The sequence below is a fragment of the Lissotriton helveticus genome, chromosome 5_1 (assembly GCF_964261635.1).
Source record: "Lissotriton helveticus chromosome 5_1, aLisHel1.1, whole genome shotgun sequence".
NCBI classification, from domain to species: Eukaryota; Metazoa; Chordata; class Amphibia; order Caudata; family Salamandridae; genus Lissotriton; species Lissotriton helveticus.
Genome location: NC_136065.1, coordinates 31462618 through 31475546, shown reverse-complemented (window position 1 = coordinate 31475546; position 12929 = coordinate 31462618). Strand labels below are relative to the sequence as shown.

Here is a 12929-nt window from a genome sequence, read left to right as displayed (position 1 = left end):
CGACTGTGCCCTTCGTTGGGGGACCTAGGAGACCTGGTCTGTCTCCTCGGCCCATTGGGTGCTTTTTTGGGCCGGATGTTCTGTGTGCACTGCGCTTCCCATCCCCCTCGAACAGATGCTCCTGCCATACATCCTGTTCTTACAGTGATCATTGCTATTGTGCTTCAATTGTCGCCCTGTGGACCTAATCTGTTGTTGGCAGTTTTTGTTATTATAACCGTAACTTTCTATTTTTGGCATCACCCTGATGTAGCTATAACAACTTTGTTACTTCCATTTGCTATAATATTGGAACAACACGTTTCCATGTACACAAATTCCACTTCTACATTGCTTGCTGATATGTGGTCATACTACTGTTTACAGTGTGAACTAAGTGCGGATATGTTTATTGATATATATCTGTGATCTGCTGTTGTGATATAACAACATGCCAAAAAAGAAATATTTTTATAAAATCATTACCTTTTCTAAATGACAAATTATAAAGCTCACTGTTCACCCTAACATTAGGTTAATAATATGTAGTGTCCATTAGAAAAAAGTAAACGCTGTAGAACAGAAATAAGTGATTTCATACTTCTGAGAAACTTGGTTTCTTTCTAATTCTCATTATTTTGCTTCTGATTATGCTGCACATTTTTATCCTGCTTTTTTTACATACTGCTCCCTTTCTCCATATGTTAATTACTGTTCCTGGGATTGGTTGGTGTGCTGCAACGCCCATAACAGAAAAAAATGCATGAATATAAAACAACTTGTCTCCATATTGAGATGGGTTATTGACATGTATGTGACACTGTAAGAAGTTAATGTAAAGTCAACAGTTTGTATGTTATATTGAGCTCTCAGCATCGAAGGCAACAAAATAAAAATGTCTGTCTGTTGTGCGCCTGTCAGAGTGCATGGTGTCACTGTGCATTAACCCTGACAGGAGATCATGTGTGTTCCGCTGACACATGTAACACTGCACACAAAATATGAATAATCCACTTCCTTCTTTTGTTGTATTTACCAAACAGCATCTCACCTTTAGGAATTCCCACGCCGATGCCTCGCACTTCTTTTCTATCTCCATTATCAGGGCATTGAGAGAGGTGATTTGATTGGACAGTTTTTTGATATTTGCATTTTCTACCATGGTGATTTTCTTCTCCATCTCCTCCAGTGTTTTATGCAGTGTTTGCTTATTTTTTTTCAGGAGCTGCTGCAGTTTTTTAAACTCAGATTCAATTTTCTGTTTCTCAATTCTTAACGTGTCCTGTCAGGAGCAAAGAAAAGATGGTTAGATATTAAAAAGGTTACTACAAGCCGTCCTTAGAGTGGGAGTCCAGAAGGAGGTGGAGAGGTTCATAGTTTCTTCAGAACACTAGCGTGCTTTTCCTAATTTCTGACCTGCAAACTCTTACTACCTTCCCTTCTACCGTCTTCTGTCCTTCTCACACTCCTTCCCTCCCCCTTCCCTCACACACCTCATGAACTGTAGAGAGGTCAGAATTTGCGAAGCTGCAGATTTGCTCGATCCATAGAGCTAGTGCACAGAAGAGATCCCACTGCAGGCAGAGATGCTTGATCCATGGAGCGAGTGCATGGAAGAGAACTCACCGCAGGCAGAGACGCTCGATCCATGGAGCAAGTGCAAGGAAGAGAACGCACCACAGGCAGAGACACTCGATCCATGGAGCGAGTGCAAAGAAGCCAACACACCACAGGCAGAGACGCTCGATCCATGGAGGGAGTGCAAGGAAGAGAACCCACCGCAGGCTGAGACGCTCAATCCATGGAGCGAGTGCAAATAAGATAACACACTGCAGGCAGAGACGTACGATCCATGCAGCGAGTGCACGGAAGAGAACCCATTGCAGGCAGAGACACTCGATCCATGGAGCTAGTGCACGGAAGAGAATTCACCGCAGTCAAAGTCCCAGAGACAGGCTGAGTGGAGTGTAGCGTAGTTCCTATATCCCTGATAGGCTCTGCGCATTGGAATAATATACACTATAGTTCTAGCATAGGACTGAGGTCAGTATGCCTCTATCGAGTACATAAAACGTAATTACATGTGTGTGCCAGCTAACTCGGAGGTCACTAGAAACTTCTCGAATAAACAAGAAGGGATTAGTTTCTGACAACTGCATAAACATGACAACTTTGTTTCCCTTTAGAATCGGAACAGTCTCGGAATTGTGGAAACAATAGATAACAGTTTTACTCAGTCAATCGTGCATGCTTCGTTTCTACAGAGTTTACACAGAAATAGGTAGACGGGCGTTTCAATAAAAAGGGTTTATTGAACAGTCTTATTTCTCGTGCAAGAGATATGAACTGCTACAATCAAAAGACAGAATGCAAAGTATAATACGTACAGCGTTAGCCATAAGATAATATAATACTGCAATAACATGGTTTGTAGTTATGACATATATTCATAAAAATACATACATAAGTAACAGGCAAAAATGTGAATATTCACCTGGTGCTTCTAGCTATTTCTACCCCGGTGTACCTAACCTAAGTGTAGTACGAGGTAAGAAGTAGGTGCTGTTTTTCTATAGTCTAGTTGGGCTATAGTTTACTTTGGTGTTGCCAAGATTTGCCTAAAGTCCCTCTAGGTTCTAGTCTGCTCCATACCTTAGGATGAGAGAGGTTGGAATCTCTTTCCGGGTCTCGATCTCTAACACCCCGCAAGGGGAGTCAGAAACACTGGAGCTGGATTCTTTGCAAGGAGGATGACAGCGTCTGGTCATTGCGTCAGGCGGGGACTCGACTTCCTTCCGAATTGCCATGGCAAGCCATGCAAGTATGCAGCCGTGACTTGTCATGGCAAGTGAGGGTATATTTATACCTTGTAGGTGTTTAAGAATGCCAGTATTGACGTAAAAGTCGAGCAGAGGAACTTCATGAATGAGAGTCATGCCTGAATTTGGTTAGCATGGATAATGCCTAAATAAGGATTGGATATCTATGCCTAAATAAGAGCAAAGTAAATTGGGCCTATATAAGGGTGTAAATCGGGAAACCTATATACTGTATCTAAATCGACACACAACAGGAGAGACTGGCTTAAGTCAAGTGAGAGTCAATCAATCAGGAGTTTGTTAAAGCGCGACTACTCACCCGTAAGGGTCTCAAGGCGCTAGGGGTGGGGGGGGGGGGGGGGGGGGGTGCAGGTTCCATTCCATCAAGGAGGGGGTCTGTCGAAGAGCCAGGTTTTGAGGTTTCTTGCGAAGATGGGGAGCGATGTTGTCTGTCTGAGGTGGAGCGGAAGGGCGTTCCATGCTTTGGCCGCGAGGAAGGAGAAGGAGCGGCCTCCCGATCTGGTCTTTCTGGTGCGGGGGACCACGGCGTAGGAAAGCTGGGCTGATCGTAGGGTCCTTTGGGGTGCGTGGAATTTGAGTCGGCTGTTCAGGTATGCTGGTCCGGTGCCGTGGAGGGCCTTGTGTGCGTGGGTGAGCATCTTAAAGGTGATTCTCGCCTCGACGGGGAGCCAGTGGAGTGTGCGCAGGTGCTGGGAGATGTGGCAGTGTTTTGGCAGGTTGAGGACCAGTCTTGCGGCGGCGTTCTGGATGTTCTGTAGCTTGCGGATGAGGTTTTTGTTTATTCCGGCGTAGAGTGCGTTGCCGTAGTCGAGTCTGCTGGTGACCAGGGCGTGAGTGACTGTCTTTCGGTGTTCGAGGGGGATCCATTTGAAGGTCTTACGAAGGAGGCGGAGGGTGTGGAAGCAGGAAGATGAGACAGAGTTGATCTGGCGGTTAATTTTGAGCTCGGAGTCCAGGATGATTCCCAGGTTGCGTGCGTGGTCTGTGGGGATTGGCGGGTTTCCGAGGGCGGTGGGCCACCAGGTGTCGCTCCAGGCATCGGGGTTTGGGCCCATGATGAGTACTTCTGTTTTGTTGGTGTTTAGTTGTAGGCAGCTGTTTTTCATCCATTTGGCGACGGCTTCCATGCCTTCTCGAAAGTTGCGTCTGGCGGTGTTGGGCTCGTTGGATAGGGAGAGGATGAGCTGGGTGTCGTCTGCGTATGACACAATGTTGAGTCCGTAGGTTCTGACGATGGGGGCAAGTGGAGCCATGTAGACGTTGAAGAGCTGAGGGAGGAGCCCTGGGGGACTCCGCAGGTGGTAGGTGTGGGGTCCGAGAGGAAAGGGGGGAGTCTGACCCGCTGCGTCCTGCCGGAGAGGAAGGAGCAGATCCAGTTGAGGGCCTTGTCCTGGATTCCTGCATCGTAGAGTCTGCGTATTAGGGTGCGATGGGAGGCTGTGTCTAACGCCGCTGATAGGTCGAGGAGGATGAAGGCTACTGTTTCTCCTTTGTCCAGTAAGGTGCGGATGTCGTCTGTTGCGGCGAGGAGGGCGGTTTCCGTACTATGGTTTTTTTCTGAAGCCGGATTGGGAGGAGTCGAGGATGTTGTGTTCTTCAATGAATGTGGCGAGTTGGCTGTTGATGGCTTTCTCGATGACTTTCGCTGGGAACGGGAGCAGGGAGATGGGTCTGTAGTTTTTGAGGTCGGTGGGGTCCGCTGAGGGTTTCCTTAGGAGGGGGTTGACCTCGGCGTGTTTCCAGTCGTCGGGGAACGAGGCGGTCGCCAGGAAGCGGTTGATGGTTTGGCGGAGCATGGGTGCGATGGTGTTGGCGGCTCTGTTGAAGATGTGGTGGGGGCAGGGGTCCGTGGGGGCCCCTGAGTGGATTGACTTCATTGTCTTCAGTGTGTCTTCGGTGGTGAGGGCTGTCCAGTCATCAATCGCTGGTTTCCGGGTGTCGGGGTGGTTGGTGAGGGTTCAGTGTGTTGGTTGTCTTCGTCGAAGTTGTCGTAGATGCTCTTGATTTTGTGGTGGAAAAAGATGCTGAATTTGTCGCAGAGGTCTTGTGAGGGAGGGATGTCGGTAGACTCGCTGGTGGGTTGGGCGAACTCCTTGATGATGCTGAAGAGTTCCTTGCTGTTGTGTGCGTGGGTGGAGATTCTGTCTTCAATCGCTTTTTTCCTCGTTTCTCTGATGAGTTGATGGTGGGCGTTGGTGGCGGCTCTGAAGTTGTTGTGGGCTTCTGTGGATTTGGTGTTTCTCCAGGCCTTTTCGAGGCGGCGGCATGTGCGCCTGGACTCTCGAAGTTCGGTGGTAAACCATCTGGCTTGCTTGGGACGGGTATTGTTGTTTTTCTTGAGGGGGGCTATGGTGTTGGTGCTGTCCGAGATCCATCTATGCAGGGTTCGGGCTGCGGTGTTGGGGTCGTCGTTTTCCGCGATGGTTGGGGTGGAGTTGTTAAGTGAGGAGGTGAGCTGGTCATCGGTGATTTTGGTCCAGTTTCTTTGTGGAAGCAGGTGCTGGTGTCTGTGGAAGGTGGGTGTTCTGAAGGTGAAGTGGACGCAACGATGGTCGGTCCATGGGAGTTCGGTGGTGTGGCTGAAGGTGATGGAGTTTCCTGTAATGAAGAGGGGGTCGAGGGTGTGTCCTGCTGAGTGCGTGGGCTCGAACACGATCTGGCGGAGTCCAATGTTGTGGAGGTTGTCCAGGAGGCATGTGGTGTTGGGGTCCAGTTGATTGTCGAGGTGGAAGTTGAGGTCTCCCAGCAGGGTGTAGTTGGTGGATGCGATGGCCTGCGGGGAGATAATGTCCGTGATGGAGTTGGCGAAGGGTCTGCGGGGTCCAGTTGGTCGGTAGATGATGGTTCCTCGGAGGGCGGCGGTGGGGCTGGCCAGTATCTTGAAGTGAAGGTGTTCCATCAGTTTTGTGGACTCGTCAGGGAGTGTGCTCAGGCGGAGGCTGGATTTGTGTACGATGGCGATTCCTCCTCCTGGGTGGGTGGGGCGGTCCTTCCTGGAGATCTTGTATCCTTGGGGGATGGCGATGGCGATGTCCGGTCCCGAGGTGGTGTTGGTCCAGGTTTCGGTGAAGAATGCTACGTCTGGGGTGGTGCTGTCGAGGAGGTCCCAGATTTCTGTGGCGTGTTTGTGGAGGGATCGGACGTTGAGGAGGATGCATTGCAGGGTCTTCGGTTCGGTTGTGTTCTTGTGGGCGGGTTGTGCTGGATCCGTGTTCTTGGCAGTGCTGCAGGTGTGCCGGCAGCGGTGACAGCTGAAGGGTCCATGGGTGTCGGCTGGTGATGCTAGCTTGCAGTTGTTGTTGCAGCCTGGGTTGAGTGCGTGGAGTGCTGCTGGGTCGTAGCGTTGGCGGGGCGGAGGTCCAGGGTTCCTGGTGCTGGTCGCGGACGGGTCGCAGACGGGCGCAGACGTGCAGACGTGCTTGCCTTTGACGCGCCTTCGGTTCACCAGCGGCTCATACGAGAAAATAGAATGTAAAAGATGTGAAACAGGAAGTTTCAGCACTGGGAATGGAACATACAACATTTAGGGAGTGCGGGCTGCCCTGTGCTGAAAGGACATTGGCTGTGTTTGCCGAGGAGATGCTCACGGGGTATCCTACTATCTATCCCATAGAGAGTGATGTGGAATTACTAATGTAGTAATTTCATATTCATAATTATACCAGGATTATGACTTTTGTGCTGTGAAAACAAGAGATCAAGAATTACCAGATAAACCAATGTTACAGCACCAGTTCCTTCAGGTCATTTACAGCAAATTCCTACAGAGGATGGACGAGGAGGTTGGTGTGACATCTTGTCCTAGCCTAGGATAGGAGGCTGTGAGTTATCAGGTAAGGTATGTCACACCCTAGCGTAGAATACCAGAGTGTGAGCCATCAGGTGAAGTATATCACACCCCAGCCTGGAATAGGAGGGTTTCAGCTGATGAGAGAGGTTTGTCTCTCAAGCGTCACCATGAAGAGCTGGACCTAGGAATACTGTGGAGTCAGGTATGTCTCCACTCCTGCTGGGGGCCTGGGCTCCTGTAAGTGTCACTAGTATACAGGCAGAGGGTGGTGCTCCTGTAAGTGTCACTAGTATATAGTTAGAGGGTTGTGCTCCTGTATGTGTCCCTAGTATACAGGTAGAGGGTTGTGCTCCTGTAAGTGTCACTAGTATATAGGTAGAGGGTTGTGCTCCTGTATGTGTCACTAGTATACAGGTAGAGGGTTGTGCTCCTGTATGTGTCACTAGTATACAGGTAGAGGGTTGTGCTCTTGTGCTGTGTCACTAGTATACAGGTAGAGGGTTGTGCTCCTGTAAGTGTCACTAGTATACAGGTGGAGGGTTGTGCTCTTGAGCTGTGTCACTAGTATACAGGTACAGGGTTGTGCTCCTTTGATGTGCCACCAGTAAACAGGTAGAGGGTTGTGCTCCTGTATGCAATGGGGGTTACCTTTAACTCAGTCTATTGTCCAATCGGTAGGGTGCCCAAGTCTTGGAAGGAGGCAACAATCGTTTTGATCTTAAAACCCAGTAAGGGCCCTAAAAAGGCGGACTCCAACCGTCCAATCTCCCTGCTGAACGCCAATTATAAGATCTTCATGGGCATATTGGCAGGGAGATTGGCAAAATTGATTCCGAAGTTGAAACACTCGGATCAGAAAGGGTTTGTTGCAGGAAGACATATTCAGGAGCAGACGCAGCTCTTAATAGGCAATATAGATCTGGCCATTCAGAGGACTGAACCCTTGGCTGTAGTCGCTCTAGACGCGGCCAAGGCTTTTGATAGAGTCTGTTGGGTGTACCTTTGGGAGTTTCTGAAGATAATGGGATTTGGTTCCATCTTTATACAAACCTTGCAGAACTGGGTTGTGCTCCTGTATGTGTCACTATTATACAGGTGGAGGATTGTGCTCCTCTGCTGTGTCACTAGTATACAGGTAGAGGGTTGTGCTCCTGTATGTGTCACTAGTATATAGGTGGAGTGTTGTGCTCCTCTGCTGTGTCACTAGTATACAGGTAGAGGGACGTGCTCCTATGCTGTGTCACTAGTATACAGGTAGAGGGTTGTGCTCCTGTGATGTGCCACTAGTATATAGGTAGAGGGCAGTGCTCATGTATGTGCCACTAGTATACAGGTAGAGGGACGTGCTCCTGTGCATGTCTCTAGTATACAGGTAGAGGGTTGTGCTCCTGTATGTGTCACTAGTATACAGTGGAAGGTTGTGCTCTTGTGCTGTGTCACTAGTATACAGGTGGAGGGTTGTGCTCTTGTGCTGTGTCACTAGTATACAGGTGGAGGGTTGTGCTCCTCTGCTGTGCCACTAGTATACAGGTAGAGGGACGTGTTCCTGTGATGTGCCACTAGTATACAGGTAGAGGGTTGTGCTCCTGTATGTGTCATTAGTATACAGTGGATGGTTGTGCTCCTGTATGTGTCACTAATATACAGGTACAGGGTTGTGCTCTTGTGCTGTGTCACTAGTATACAGGTAGAGGGTTGTGCTCCTGTATGTTTCACTAGTATACAGGTGGAGGGGTGTGCTCCTGTATGTGTCACTAATATACAGGTAGAGGGTTGTGCTCCTGTATGTGTCACTAATATACAGGTACAGGGTTGTGCTCTTGTGCTGTGTCACTAATATACAGGTAGAGGGTTGTGCTCCTGTATGTGATACTAGTATAGAGGTGGAGTGTTGTGCTCCTCTGCTGTGTCACTAGCATTACAGGTAGAGGGACGTGCTCCTGTGATGTGCCACTAGTATACAGGTAGAGGGTTGTGCTCCTGTATGTGTCACTAGTATACAGGTGGAGGGGTGTGCTCCTTGCTCCTCTGCTGTGCCACTAGTATACAGGTAGAGGGACGTGCTCCTATGCTGTGTCACTAGTATACAGGTAGAGGGACGCGCTCCTTGACTGTGTCACTAGTATACAGGTACAGAGGTCTGTTCCTGTGCTGTCTCACTAGTATAAATGTGGATGGTTGTGCTCCTGTATGTTTCACTAGTATACAGGTGGAGGGATGTGCTCCTCTGCTGTGTCACTAGTATACAGGTAGAGGGACGTGTTCCTGTAAGTGTCACTAGTATACTGGTAGAGGGTTGTGCTTCTGTACGTGTCACCAGTATACAGGTGGAGGGTTGTGCTCCTCTGCTGTGTCACTAGTATACAGGTAGAGGGTTGTGCTCCTGTAAGTGTCACTAGTATACAGGTAGAGGGTTGTGGTCTTGTGCTGTGTCACTAGTATACAGGTAGAGGGTTGTGGTCTTGTGCTGTGTCACTAGTAAACAGGTAGAGGGTTGTGCTCCTGTATGTGTCACTAATATACAGGTACAGGGTTGTGCTCTTGTGCTGTGTCACTAGTATACAGGTAGAGGGTTGTGCTCCTGTATGTTTCACTAGTATACAGGTGGAGGGGTGTGCTCCTGTATGTTTCACTAATATACAGGTAGAGGGTTGTGCTCCTGTATGTGTCACTAATATACAGGTACAGGGTTGTGCTCTTGTGCTGTGTCACTAATATACAGGTAGAGGGTTGTGCTCCTGTATGTGATACTAGTATAGAGGTGGAGTGTTGTGCTCCTCTGCTGTGTCACTAGCATTACAGGTAGAGGGACGTGCTCCTGTGATGTGCCACTAGTATACAGGTAGAGGGTTGTGCTCCTGTATGTGTCACTAGTATACAGGTGGAGGGGTGTGCTCCTTGCTCCTCTGCTGTGCCACTAGTATACAGGTAGAGGGACGTGCTCCTATGCTGTGTCACTAGTATACAGGTAGAGGGACGCGCTCCTTGACTGTGTCACTAGTATACAGGTACAGAGGTCTGTTCCTGTGCTGTCTCACTAGTATAAATGTGGATGGTTGTGCTCCTGTATGTTTCACTAGTATACAGGTGGAGGGATGTGCTCCTCTGCTGTGTCACTAGTATACAGGTGGAGGGTTGTGCTCCTCTGCTGTGTCACTAGTATACAGGTAGAGGGACGTGTTCCTGTAAGTGTCACTAGTATACTGGTAGAGGGTTGTGCTTCTGTACGTGTCACCAGTATACAGGTGGAGGGTTGTGCTCCTCTGCTGTGTCACTAGTATACAGGTAGAGGGTTGTGCTCCTGTAAGTGTCACTAGTATACCGGTAGAGGGTTGTGGTCTTGTGCTGTGTCACTAGTATACAGGTAGAGGGTTGTGGTATTGTGCTGTGTCACTAGTATACAGGTAGAGGGACGTGCTCCTGTGCATGTCTCTAGTATACAGGTAGAGGGTTGTGATCCTGTATGTGTCACTAGTATACAGTGGAGGGTTGTGGTCTTGTGCTGTGTCACTAGTATACAGGTAGAGGATTGTGCTCTTGTGCTGTGTCACTAATTTACAGGTAGAGGGTTGTGCTCCTCTGCTCCTGTGATGTGCCACTAGTAATACAGGTAGAGGGTTGTGCTCCTGTATGTGTCACTAATATACAGGTAGAGGGTTGTGCTCTTGTGCTGTGTTACTAATATACAGGTAGAGGTTTGTGCTCCTTTGATGTGCCACCAGTATACAGGTAGAGGGTTGTGTTTCTGTATGTGTCACTAGTATATAGGTGGAGTGTTGTGCTCCTCTGCTGTGTCACTAGTATACAGGTAGAGGGATGTGCACCTATGCTGTGAAATGAAATGAAGTGAAATGAAATGAAATGAAAGCAGGATTTCTAGAGCGCATGGCTGCTCGGGGGCGTCCCAGCACTGGGATTGTACTAGCAACTGAGGGGGGAAGCAGAAAAGAAAGGGGTGTGCGCAAAATTATTGTGGGAAAAGGTGAGTTTTAAGTAGTTTGCGAAATTTGTTGTGATTCAATTCCGCGCGTAGATGGGTTGGTAGGGCGTTCCATGATATTGCGGCTGCAACTGAGAAACGGCGTCCTCCAGTTCGGGCTCTCTTGACTTTGTGTACCGTGGCCAAATTGCCATGGGAGGAGCGCAGAGACCTATTGGGTTTGTAAGGGAAGAGCGCGATTTTATGCAACGGAGGGCCAAGGCCTTGTAGAGCCTTGTGTGCTATACATAGAGCCTTAAACAAGACCCTTTCACGGATTGGCAGCCAATGAAGTGCCCTAAGTGCAGGTTTGGCTGATGTTCTACGGGGGGGTGCCTGTCAGAAGTCTAGCGGCGGCATTTTGAGTTCTCTGCAGAATGTTCAAAGTTGTTTCAGGGGCTGACAGAAATAGGGCATTGCCATAGTCTAGCCTGGATGATATCAGACCTTGTATTAGGAGTTTTTGAGAAGGTGCTGGCAGCAGAGGGAGGATTTTCCTGGCTGAGCGAAGTAGGCCTACGCAGGTACCCGCTGTTTTTTTGGCCTGGGTTTTAAGTGAAAGATCCCGTTCCAGCCAGAAGCCCAAACTTTTGAGCTCCATCTTGGGTTGAGGGAGGGTACCTAGGCAGGATGGCCACATTGTACTGGGAAGGGGTGATGTTTGGGGTCCCAGTAGCATAAGCTCGGTTTTGTAGCCATTCAATTTCAGCCTTGAGTCGCACATCCAATGATAGATCCCTTCGAGACAGTCATGAAGGTTTTTGATTTGGGCACTATCTAGCGAGAATGAAACCACCGTTTGGGTATCATCAGCGTATGTGATGGTTTTTATCCCAAAGGGGGAGACCACTTCCTCCAGGGGGGCCATGTAAGTGTTAAATAATGTAGGGCTCAATGAGGAGCCCTGCGGGACCCCACACTGGAGAGGGAAGAGGTCAGATCGCTCATTACCTTCACAAACTTGAAAGGTTCTGTCTCACCCTGTGTCACTGGTATACAGGTAGAGGGACGTGCTCCTGTGACGTGCCACTAGTATACAGGTAGAGGGCAGTGCTTATGTATGTGCCACTAGTATACAGGTAGAGGGACGTGCTCCTGTGCATGTCTCTAGTATACAGGTAGAGGGACGTGCTCCTGTGCAGTGTCACTACTATACAGGTAGAGGGACATGCTCCTGTGCATGTCTCTAGTATACAGGTAGAGGGACGTGCTCCTGTGCAGTGTCACTACTATACAGGTAGAGGGTTGTGCTACTGTATGTGTCACTACTATACAGTTAGATGGTCGTGCTCCTGTTATGTGCCACTAGTATACAGGTAGAGGGACGTGCTCCTGTGACGTGCCACTAGTATATAGGTAGAGGGCAGTGCTTATGTATGTGCCACTAGTATACAGGTAGAGGGACGTGCTCCTGTGCATGTCTCTAGTATACAGGTAGAGGGACGTGCTCCTGTGCAGTGTCACTACTATACAGGTAGAGGGACATGCTCCTGTGCATGTCTCTAGTATACAGGTAGAGGGACGTGCTCCTGTGCAGTGTCACTACTATACAGGTAGAGGGTTGTGCTACTGTATGTGTCACTACTATACAGTTAGATGGTCGTGCTCCTGTTATGTGCCACTAGTATACAGGTAGAGGGTTGTGTTCCTGTATGTGTCACTAGTATACAGTGGAGGGTGTGCTCCTGTGATGTGCCACTAGTATACAGGTAGAGGGTTGTGCTCCTGTATGTGTCACTAGTATACAGGTAGAGGGTTGTGCTCCTGTATGTGTCACTAGTATATAGGAGGAGTGTTGTGCTCCTCTGCTGTGTCACTAGTATACAGGTAGAGTGGTGTGCTCCTATGCTGTGTCACTAGTATACAGGTGAAGGGTTGTGCTCCTGTATGTGTCACTAATATACAGGTAGAGGGTTGTGCTCTTGTGCTGTGTCACTAGTATACAGGTGGAGGGACGTGCTCCTGTGATGTGTCACTAGTATACAGGTGGAGGGTTGAGTTCCTGTATGTGTTACTAGTATACATGTGGAGGGTTGTGTTCCTGTGTGTGTCACTAATATACAGGTAGAGGGTTGTGCTCCTGTATGTGTCACTAATATACAGGTAGAGGGTTGTGCTCTTGTGCTGTGTCACTACTATACAGGTGGAGGGTTGTGCTCCTCTGCTGTGTCACTAGTATAAAGGTAGAGGGACGTGCTCCTGTGATGTGCCACTAGTATACAGGAAGAGGGTTGTGCTCCTGTATGTGTCACTAGTATACAGGAAGGGGGTTGTGCTCCTGTATGTGTCACTAATATACAGGTAGAGGGTTTTGCTCTTGTGCTGTGTCACTACTATACAG

General features: G+C 48.9%; 1 protein-coding gene across 1 annotated transcript in view; it reads right to left on the bottom strand.

Annotated features, from left to right (window-relative positions):
- The window catches only part of LOC144752365 (uncharacterized), a 229231-nt gene that overhangs the window by 46298 nt on the left and 170004 nt on the right, over positions 1–12929 (bottom strand). The window contains exon 4 of the mRNA XM_078640299.1: positions 1031–1261. Within this exon, the coding sequence (XP_078496425.1) occupies positions 1031–1261 (231 nt within the window). The remainder of the gene's footprint in view (positions 1–1030; positions 1262–12929) is intronic.